This window comes from Rhincodon typus, chromosome 15, assembly GCF_021869965.1.
Source record: "Rhincodon typus isolate 14 chromosome 15, sRhiTyp1.1, whole genome shotgun sequence".
NCBI lineage: Eukaryota > Metazoa > Chordata > Chondrichthyes > Orectolobiformes > Rhincodontidae > Rhincodon > Rhincodon typus.
In genome coordinates this window covers 13,867,260-13,879,006 of record NC_063346.1, presented here as the reverse complement: position 1 = coordinate 13,879,006, position 11,747 = coordinate 13,867,260, and the positions used below count along the sequence as shown (strand labels likewise).

The 11,747-nt window shown below is 40.6% G+C and overlaps 1 protein-coding gene across 1 annotated transcript in view; it reads right to left on the bottom strand.

Moving 5' to 3' along the window:
* Positions 1-11,522, bottom strand: part of cenpn (centromere protein N) — an 18,287-nt gene extending 6,765 nt beyond the window's left edge. The window contains exons 1-7 of the mRNA XM_048606018.1: positions 11,495-11,522; positions 5,129-5,306; positions 4,792-4,837; positions 4,452-4,511; positions 4,260-4,339; positions 1,754-1,924; positions 503-604 (exon numbers count right to left, since the gene is read on the bottom strand). Of these exons, the coding sequence (XP_048461975.1) occupies positions 503-604; positions 1,754-1,924; positions 4,260-4,339; positions 4,452-4,511; positions 4,792-4,837; positions 5,129-5,296 (627 nt within the window). The 5' untranslated portion in view covers positions 5,297-5,306; positions 11,495-11,522. The remainder of the gene's footprint in view (positions 1-502; positions 605-1,753; positions 1,925-4,259; positions 4,340-4,451; positions 4,512-4,791; positions 4,838-5,128; positions 5,307-11,494) is intronic.
* Positions 11,523-11,747: the final 225 nt, after the last annotated feature.

Sequence of the window (11,747 nt, the reverse complement as noted above, 5' to 3'; positions counted from 1 at the left end):
TCCTAAGGTTCCCATAAAAAGAAAAGCACTAACAACAAATCCTTGATGGCAGAGGCGACAAGAAAGCTTTATCCAATGAGCTATGTATTGAAAATAACTCTTTAAAGCCAGAGATGGATCTCTCAAGAAGTGGGTTGGATAACCCAGGACTTATTGATGAGTGGAGAAGACAAACAAAATGTCATTAAGACTCTATTCATTCGGAGAGTAAAGAACACAGGCAGTATCTTATGTAGACAATGGGTCTGCCAAACAGTAGTTCTGATGCCCGAAATCTTTTCAGTCTTGGAAACTACTATCACTCAAGAGGAAATCAAAACAAAACAAAACAAAACAAAACAGGCACAATCTATGAGTACCTTGGCAATACTTGATTCACACCTGAGAATTGGGGACGGGGTGGGGGGAAAAGTTTTCCAAGAAATCAATCCAGCTCAGTGTCAAGAACTCAAATCTAGATTGCAGCAAATATTTTAGGGGAGAAAAGAATGCTTCTTATTACCGGATTAAATCTTTTAAGAGTAATGTCTCGGAGGGAGTCCAAACAATGTCCTTGTAGATCTAATTCTTTGAGCATGTTATGGTCTGTAGCAACAACAAGTGCCTGAAAAACAAAAGTCAAATTAGGAAAGGATTAGTACTTGAAACTTCTAGTAATATGCACCTAATTCTAAGCAAGGGGTGACAAACTCAAACTGTTCATGCAGTCCAGCCAAATTCATGCCGAATTTACGTGGTAAGATGATCAGAGTTCAGTAGCTTTAAAAGATTATATTTATTTTTTAATTTCTAAAATGCTAGAGCTGCCTCAACTGCAAAAATAAAAACCCCTAAAAATTCATAGCCAAGAGATTTTTAATCAAAAGGCCTTGGGCCCTTTCAAAGTCCACAGCGAGTGCACATTTTCATGGCATGCAACAAAAACAACATGCCAATTAACGTTTTATGCACTAACAACGCCATATTCCTTTCAAATGTCCATCAGAATATTAGCCTACGATCCCAGCAGTGACAGCTCGCCGATCTCATACCGACGGCACGGTGGCTCTGTGGTTAGCACTGCAACCTCACAGCGCCAGGGACCAGGGTGGAATTGAACCGTCGGGTGACTGCCTGTGTGGAGTTTGCACGTTCTCCCCATGTCTGCGTGGGTTTCCTCTGGGTGCTCTGGTTTCCGCCCACAGTCCAAAGATGTGCAGGCTAGGTGGATTGCTCATGCTAAATTGCCCATAGTGTTTAGGGGTGTGTAGATTAGGTGGATTATAAAGGGATGCTCCAAGGGTCCGTGTGGACTTGTTGGGCTGAAGGGCCTGTTTCCACACTGTAGGGATTCTCTGATTCTAATTCCACCTAACGAGGGGACCAAATATCCAGAGTCAGTCCATAAATTTGAGAAAGGCTGTACTTTCAATTCAACTTGTTTTTTGGGTTTCTGATGAAAGACTTGGAAACATTAGTGCTCCTTCCTCCCCAGATGTTTCCTAACCTGCTGAGTATGCCCAGCATTTTGTATTTAATTTCAAAAACCCAGCATCTTCAGTATTTTGCTTTTGTACATTTTTGAGAGATATGCTAATGAACTAGAAGATTAGATTGCTTGGTTTACAACTGGATATATCTGAAGGCATGTACTAAAACACAATATAGTACAAGAAGTTTTTAAATATTATTTTGAGGAGGGAGAAATGGAAACACAGGTCTTCAATGCTACATAATCCAAATTTTCAGTAATATCCAAGTGGAGCTGTTTTACCTGAGAAAGATACACTCTGTACTGCGCAACAATATTAGCCATGAAAACATAAGGGGTCTGTGGGTAGTACACTGCATAAGCAGCCCGTTGCTGGTTAGGTGGGGAGTGGTGTTTGCCCCATGCAATTCGGATCCAAACTGCTTCCCCATGCTCCAAAACGTTGACCATGACCTATGGAAGAAAGTTAAATTGGGATCTGAAATTACAACCAGTCATAAAACCATCTAAACATTACTATAATTCTTTTAAAAACACAACAATCCACAGAAAGTCAGATAGCATGATTTAATTGAAAATGGATATGAACCATTAACTTGCTGGAATTAAACAACACGAAAGTAGACAGATGGCAAAAGTAAAGTGATGGTTTAACAACTCTTATAACTTCGCCCAAATCAGCCACTTGTTCCACCGTCTTAGGTTACTCAGGTCATCTGCAAACAATCCAGAACAGTAGACAGAAGTTTGATAATCCAGTTAGCAGATTTAAGAAGGAAATGCTGGAATTAGACACTGAATCTGACAAAGCTTTAATGAACTCCAGGTTTTCTTTTATATGCTGACCAACCTGCTTTGTGCCTCAATGTTTTATCTTTATAATTTTACAATTTCTAATACTTCTGCACCTCGACCACTGAACACCAGTTTTAACGTTATCATATTATCAATCAGTGGCTTGGTTCAGTTGAGACTGCTCATCTCAGTCGAAATATGTGGTTGAAACCCAGTTTAGAATTTAACAAAATCTAGAAACTTCCATGTAATTATGTCCAGGTAAATGTCTTCTTAATCCTCGATAACACAATTGAAATAGAACCAGTGGCATTCAACTTCAAACAAAAAACACAAAATCACACAGTTAACACGATTACTTGATTAAAATGTTTGTTCATTCAGCTTTTTTGCAGTTTGTGGGAACATTACTGGTAGATAACAAATGCTGAATTTGACTATATAACAGCTCAAATACAAATGCAAAGTGTCTCAAAAAGAGAAGAAGTAAAAAAAAATAAATCACACTTTGATGCATGGTCACTGTTGCAAGTGCAGGAGGCAGCTATTTAGTTCAGTATGCCTATGCCAGCTCTCAAAAACTATGCAACTGGTTCCACTCCTCTGCTCTTTGGCTCACAGCCTTACAAATATCATAAATAGCAGTGGGCTAAGTATTTGCATTGGTGAACTAGCCGAAACCTGCATGTGACTTTGAGATTCTCAATCAGCTTCACAGGAATTTATGCATTTACAGTTAAGCACAACACTTTCTCAATTTGTTTGCAAAATATGACATACTGCTCCCCAATATTTAGTACTGATCTTTTATACAGAAATTTGATTTAATAGTTTAATGTACATCATTAAATGGAAAAGAATCATCACCACAGCCAAGCACTCTAATGAAAATTTCCATGAGACAGGACTCAAGTACCCATGTATAGGGTAGTCCCAGTTTCTTCATCAAACCTGGTTAGAAGGAAATATAGGAAGACTACAAGAACTGCAGATCAAAATTCAAAGCTTTCTGTGTTGTTGTCACAATTTGTAGTACACAAGATCTAGCACAAAAAAACACACAAACTTTAAAGGGAGTCCATAACCAAATACAATCTTTTGATTTCCCCACTGCTCTGTTTCTTAAAATCTCTCATTGAAAAAAAACAGACCCCTGAATGTACACTTTTGTAACATCATCCTGTGCTTTTAAGTCACCTCAACTGGAACCTGAACCCCAACCTTCTGACTCACAGGAGACAGTTTTAACCATTCACATATAACTGACAAATTCAGACAAAAGTTGCAGTGTGACAGGGCTGGATTTTTCCAGTCCTATGGAAAAGTGTTCGGTGGGTACAAATAAAAGGGATGCGGTGCTGGGAAACTATGGGTGGAGCACTTTGGGATACATTTATGCATTTAGTGGTGAGCCAAGAACCAATTCTGCTGAGACAGGCAGCCGAATAGTCCAATGAAGTGCTTGCTTAAGGGCCACTTTGGATGAGGATTTCATTTATGTAGCAGGTCCCTACCATGTGCAGAAGCTGAAGGCTCCATGTACCATGATGGGGCCACAGGAATAAAAGGCTGCAGACCCGTCAGTTAGGCCTGTGCAGCAGTTTCTCTTTGGACCCGATGTCCTCAGCAGCTTTAGTCCTCTGATTTATACACACGTATGCCTGCCTGCCACAGCAGCACCCATCCCTCTCAATGGGGTTGTTAGACTACAGGACCTCAAATTGGGCCTGCTGCATTGGGAACCCACTCTCTCTACTTCATAGTACAGCGATGGTGCAGGCAGACAATGAGCAGGCCACCTCATGGAAAGAGAGGGAATATGCCAAAAGGAGTGGGCTTGGAACCAATATACGAACACAATGACTGGTTTGCTCACTGCCTGGAAAATCCAGTCTGCAGCACCTTATCACCGCACTCGGAAAGGCAAAACAAAATGAGTGACCTGGCTGAGTGAATAGGAGCTAAAGGCGATTTGGCAAGTAGCGCAACTTACATTTCTAATGAGCATTTTGAGGTTTCTTTCAAATGTTTTTTTGAAGTCTCCAAAATCAAATAAAGTTGCTTCCTCACCACCTGTAAAATAAAATATGAAATGATGAAACAACATGTCTCAGCTGATTGCAAAGCTGCTACTAAATGGTGCGCAAAGAAATTGGCCTGGAATTTTAAAAGATCATTTACACACCTTTTGACTTAAACATTTGATAGGAATTCCATCTTTTCTTCTGAGGGTATGTACAATTATCTGTACATGTATACAATTCAGAAAATAAAACACAAGTTAAGCATCCTGGCATTTAAATGTTAATATAATAAATATTTCTTTTGATAGCACTTCAAGCAGAATGCAAATTAAAATATTGGCATGCAGCAGCTGTATAAACTGGAAACAGATAGCAGATTCCAGTGTTTTAATAAGAAAAAGGTCAGGATGGAAGTGTTTAACTTGATAGTAAAAGTTCTATTGTAAATTGGTTACAAATGTGACAGATCTAAACAGTAATGCAAATTAAATTAATACTTACAAATAATGTCCAAATCTGCCACTTGATTTAGGGTTACTCCATTGCCCTAGAATAAATTTTAAAAAAATATTTGGTACCGCTATAAAAACTTTCAAAACCACTGAAAAATATATTCGATTTCTTTCTGTTCTCCAACATACAACATTGTCACCATAAAACATATTAGTGTTTGCTTAGAAAAGAAATGGCACATTTTAGTATTCATAAATGTGGTGGAGCTCAAGAATTGAAATTGATTAGCTGCCAAAAGGTATTGTTTCTTTAAGAGACTATTAAGGGGTTCCATAAGAAGGAAACTCAGTCACCCATAAATTATTACATATACATTGCACATCACCTCACAGAGTGCAGCTATCTCCAAAATTAGGTCTTTTCGTGTATATTCCTTGAAGTTTACTTCCTGGAGTTGACTTGCAGACAGGAAATCCCAGGATTTCAGTAACTTGGGGAAATCATCAATTCGAAACCTTGAGAGCACTTTAATGAGATATTCTGTTGCATCCATTTCCAGGTACCTTATAACAGACAAAAATCCACTGAAAATGTATTGAACTGGGTGCAGAATTCAACAAGTCAGCTCTGGCTCAATGGTAATACTCTTTCCCGAGGCAAATGATTATGTCCCAAACCCCACTGGAGCTTTAGCATTCAAACCTAGAATAGCATTTCAATACAACATTGAAAGAGCGCTGCACAGTCCGAGATATCATAGTGGAGAGTTTAAACAGATCTGGTCAGACTTTTCAGGTAGCCACAAGAAGTCTAATGGTGCTATTCAAGGAGGAGCAGGGCAGTTCTCTGTGTGTTCTGGAGAATGCTCAACAATCAGCATTAAAAGCAGATAATCACGCTAATCTAACAGTTTACAGTGCACAAATCAGCTGTCATTTTCTCTACATCAGCACTCCTTAAAAACTGGGGTCTGTAGAGACGTTCCAGGGGTCTGCAAAAATGTAGGTGCTTGCTGATCACTTAGGCACCAAACAGAGGTTTGGTGCAAGCCAGGAGTGGAGTGCAGCTGCAGCAAATGTAGTGCAAAAAGACCATCCACGTGGCCAGGAGGGGAAAGCACAAGGATGAACAATTTCTGCAGTAAGAAAGATGGACACTCATTTCACTGACATCTCTCATAAATCTCAGAATAAGGGCTTGGCCATTCAAGACTGAGGTGAGGAAGAATGTCTTCACCTAGAGGATGAAAGGGCTTTGGTAGTCTCTATCCCATAGGAATATGAAGCTCACTCATTGAACAATGCAGAGATTTCTGGAGTCTGATGGAATCAAGGGATAGTGACATTGAGGGTGATCAGCTATTATCTAATTGAATAGCAGTGTAAACTTGACAAGCTGAATTACCAACTTCTGCTCCTATCTGTAAGTAAATATCCATTTCATTAGGAACATTATTAAAGTCAAATGTTCATCACTTTTATATTCTAAGTATTACAATTACAATTTAGATGGGAGGAGGTTAGTCAGCAATTAAACTGCTTCAAAAGGGGCCCCTCACTCCACTTTCCCAAATTACAATAACCACCATTCGAAACTAACATACAAATTGTAAGACACTGAACTCCAGGTGCTCTTATGGTCTGACATAAAAATGCAAGTATTTCTTTTTTTCCCAAATTTCCACTTTCACTGACATAAGTTTATAATACCAAATTGGGTGCGCTAAATGCTATTCTATTGTCTAGTGAAAATTAAACTCAAAGATTTAAATCACAAAACAGCAAGAGGGACATGGGTGACAGCGAGTTTTTTTATTGTATACCATTCACAATTTGCTCACTCATTAGGAACAAAGTCTGTGGAGCTGGAGTTTCAATATGATAGTGGATTCAGATAGATCTAAAACAATTAAAATGTACGATGTGGGGGTGCTGGTGTTGGGCTGGGGTGGACAAGGTCACAAATCATATGATGCCAGGTTATAGTCCAACAGGTTTATTTGAAATCACAAACATTTGGAGGGCTTCTCCATCATCAGATGCTTAAATGTTGTAATCATACCAGCCTCCACCACTGCCTCGGGCAGCTCATTCCATACACGCACCACCCTCTACATGAAAAAGTTGTCCCTTAGGTCCCTTTAAACCTTTCCCCCTCATCTTAAAACTATGCCCTCTAGTTTCAGACTCCCCTACCCTGGGAAAAAGACTTTGACTATTCACCGTATCCACGGCCTTCATGATGTTATAAACTTCTATAACATCATCCCTCAGCCTCTGACGCTCCAGGGAAAATAGCCCAGGCCTATTCAGCCTCCCCTCATAGCTCAAATCCTCCAACCCTGGCAACTTCCTTGTAAATCTTTCCTGAACCCTTTCAAGTTTCACAACATCCTTCCTACAGTAGGGAGACCAGAACTGAACGCAATTTTCCAAAAGTAGCCTAACCAATGTCCTGTACAGCTGCAACATGACATGCCAACTCCTATTCTCAATGCACTGACCAATAAAGGAAAGCATGCCAAATGCCTTCTTCACTATCCCTTCTAATTGTGACTTTACTTTCAAGGAACTATGAACCTGCATTCCAAGGTCCCTTTGTTCAGCAATACTCCCCAGGAGCTTACCATTAAGTGTATAAATCCTGCCCTGATTTGCCTTTCCAAAATGCAGCACGTCACATTTATCTAAATTAAACTCTATCTACCACTCCACAGCCCACCTGCCCATCTGATCAAGGTCCTGTTGTACTCTACATTTACCCTCTTGACTGTCCACTACTCTACCAATTTCGGTGTCAAACTGCAAACTTACTAACCATACCTCCTGTATTCACATCCTTTCATTTATATAAAAATGACAAAAAGCAGTGGACCTAGCACCAATCCTTGTGACACACTGCTGGTCACAGGCCTCCAGTCTGAAAAGCAACCTTCCACCATCACCTTCTGTGTTCTACCTTTGAGCCACTTCTATATCCAAATGGCTAGTTCCCCCTGTGTTCCATGTGATCAATCTTGCTAATCAGTCTACCATGCAGGACCTTGTCAAACACCTTTCTGAAGTCCATGTAGATCATGTCCACTGCTCTGCCTTCATCAAGCCTTTTTGTTACTTCTTGAAAAATCTCAATTAAGTTAGTGAGACATGATTTCCCACGCACAAAGCCACATTGACTATCCCTAATCAGTCCTTAACTTTCCAAATACATGCAACTCCTGTCCCTTGGAATTCCCTTCAACAATGTGCCCACCACTGATGCCAGGTTTAATGAGTAATTTGAGACACTGGCACGAAACATCAGGGCCAATGCATTCCACTATGCAATTTTCTCATATTATGCTTGGGTTTGTTGTAGATTAACTGAGAGAGATCAATTGCCACGATTAATCAACAAATCTATTATCACTTTATCACAGGACAAGAATGGTAGAATGAGGGTTCCAAGTAGATAGTGCTTGTCACCTTGAAAATAAGAATTAGGCCTTCAGTTGTGCAGTAGCGGAGCAGGTGCAAAATCCAGTCAAAACAAATACAGGTTGGGATCCCATCAGAGCAGGAAATCTAACCTTAAACTATACTCAAATTCACAGCCAAGATATCTTTGCTATAATTACATCTTCTCAAGTATATATAACGAAACTCCTCATCTATTGTATCCTTGAACGCAGTTCTCTTATACATAAAGAATTAATCTAGCTTGAATGGCACAATGACTGACACCTGATACAGAACAGAAAACAGAATCAATAAACAAAGTGGAAATATTTAGCATGTTCATTAACATCTGCAGGCTTGGAAAGAGTTAACATTCTCAGTTGAATATGGATCTTCTTCGGAAACAAAGATTGAGATGTGATAGGTTTTATGATGTTAAAATGTAGGGTACAGAGATGGAGAACAAAAGGATATACAGATGAAATAACAATGTTGCATAATAGGCAAAGACACTGGAAATGGTTGAGCAAAGAAACAATGTTGTTCTTAGCGAGTGTGAACTATGCTGTCTGAAAACAAAACAAGATTTGGATCAAGTTAAGGGTTATCAAGAAAGAGTTAAAGCCACAGTCCGATTTGATCAAAAGGGAGAACAAAATTGAGGAGCTGAATGGTCTACTCCCACACCTAATTCTTACAGTCTTACACTGTCACATTGCAATAAAATAAAAGATAGGGAACAGATTCATAATCTGACATTTTTGAACTCAATTTTGAATCCAGAAGACTGCACAGGTCGTCAGAAGACACGATATTTCTTCTAAATCTTGATATTACAAAGTCATCCAGTCTGTTCCCCTTAACAATGAACAGAAAATGCTGGAAACACTCAGCAGGTTATCGCAGCAATAGTAAAATAAACATTTTAGATTTGCACCCTTTCAACAAATTGCTAGAGATGCAATAGATTTTGAGCAAGGGTGAGTAGGATGAAGAGAAGAGCAAGATCTAAGTTATGGAAGACAGGACAGTCAGACTTTTAAAGGAATGCTGATAGAGCAAAAAAAACAAAATAGGCTTGCCCAAAGCAAGCATGCTGCTGACAGAAAGCAAAAGGTGGAGAACAACTGAAACATGCAATAAAAAGAAAACAAAAATGGGAGCATAGCACACCTAACATTGCTGAATTGACAGTCAGACATGCTGAGCATTTCCAACACTTGCTGCATTTTTAAAAAAATTTCAATTTTCCAACATCAGCTCCATTATGGGTGCACTCAGAAACCAAATGTACATTTGAATACACAACTACCAGTAGTAAGCCTTTCACGCTCTTGAGTCTGCTCTGTCATTCAATAACATCATGACTGATTAATTTATTGTTGTCACATGTACCAAGATAGAGTGAAAAGTGTTTTGTTTGCTGTACAGGCAGATTGTACCATACAAAGTGCATCAGGTTAGCAGAACAGAGTGCAGAACACAATGGGTACAGCCACAGAGAAGGTGCAGAGAGAGAGAGAGATCATATTTAACATTTGAGAGATCCATTCAAAAGCCTGATAACAGCAAGGAAGAAACTGTTCTTGAATCTGTTTGTATATTCAACTTTTATATCTTCTGCCCGACAGAAGAAAGTATAACCCGGGTGGGAGAGGTCTTTGATAATGTTAATTGCTTTCCTGATGCTGCAGGAATTATAGATGGAGTGGAAGAATGGGTGGAAGACTGGTTTGCTTGATAGACTGTGCTGGGTTCATGACTCTCTGTAGCATCTTGCAGTCTGGGAAAGAGCAGTTGCCATACCATGCTGTGACACATCCAGATAGGATGCTTTCTATGGTGCATCTATAAAAATTGGCAAGAGTCTTTGTGGACATCCTGAATTTCCCTCGCCTCCTGAAGAAGTAGATTAATTGTTGAGCTTTCGTGGCTACCGCATCAACGTGAGTGGACCAGGACAGATTGTCGGTGATCATCACTCCCAGGAACTTGACACTCTTGACCATCTCCACCTCAGCACCATTGATGCAAACAATGGTATGCCCTCCGTTCTGCTTTCTGAAGTTAATGACTAGCTCCTTTGTTTTGCTGAATTGATTGTTGATCGATTGTTGTCTTTACACCACACCGGTAAGCACTCATTCTCTTTCCTGTACTCTGTCTCATTGTTATTGGAGATTCAAACTACAATGGTAGTGTCATCAACAAGTTTATATGTGGATTTGGGGCTGAATTTGGCCAGTCCTGAGTGCATGAGGAGTAGAATAGGGAGCAGAGTCCGTAGCCTTGATCTGAGTATGCCACATTTCTGCCTACCCAGATAACTTTTCATCCTCTCATTTGTCAAAAAGCTTTCTGCTTCTGCCTTAAAATTTTCAAAGACCACATTTTGAGGAAAAGAATTCCAAAACCTAATAACCCTCTGAGAATGCGTCTTAAACAGGCAACACCCACAATTTTCAAAACCTTGTCAAGATCACTCAAGATCTTGCATGTTTCTGTCAAGGCAACCTCTCACTCTTCTAACCTCCAGCAGGTATAGGATTAGCCAGTCTAACCCTCTCCCACAAAACCTACCCATTCCAAGTACCAACTAGTAAACATTCTTTGAATGGCCTCCAACTCATTTACATCTTTCCCTTAATAAGGTGACAAATCATGTACACAGAAAGTCAGATGCAGTCTCACCAGTGCTAGACATAACTGAAGCATAACCTACCTACATCTTTGCATCCAATTCCCCTTACAGATGTGATAACAAGCTATTAGCTGTCCTAATTACTTGCTTTACCTCTCCATTGACTTGTTGGGATTCATGCACTAAGACACCTAGATCCGTCTGCACCACAAAGCTCTGCACACTCTCACCATTTAAAATCAGCCGTTTTTAAAATTAAATGCCTCCTATTAGAGTAGGCAATTGTATATATTCCATACATTGGGCAAAGATCTGGACATTCACTTCACCAGAGACAATATCATATTCCGCCCAGAACAGGACATAGCCACCCTGGGAAAGATCACTTTTTAAAAAAACATACACCACTGGGAGCCCAGAGATAACAAGGTGTAGAGCTGGATGAACACAGAAGGTCAAGCAGCATTAGAGGAGCAGGAAGGCTGACGTTTCGGGCCTAGACCCTCTGAAGGGCCGGGGTTAGTAGAGAGTGAGTGGGTTGGAGGATCCAGACTCATTCGACCAGCCCCCTCCTCTAAACCCGGGGACTGTCTCCGGTCCCACATTGCTTCAGTTACCGAGGCTAGCTATTGTAAGTCTCGGTTCCCCCGAGCCTCCGATCGCCATACCTTACCTCAACCTCCAGCTCCAACCGCCGCCCGCACACCCCGCCAAAACCACCCCTTTTTCAAAATCAGCCAATCAGCGGACACCGACCGCTGGACCCACCCCCCATTCACCTCACCTCTTCGCCTGACCCGCCCCTCCGACTCAGGCTCCGCCCCTTAACCTGCTGACTCCGCCCCACCACATCAGGCCACGCCTCTCTAGCTCAGACTGCACGCGAAAACCCATCGCCTTCCGGACTCGCCCCGCCCGCCCCATCG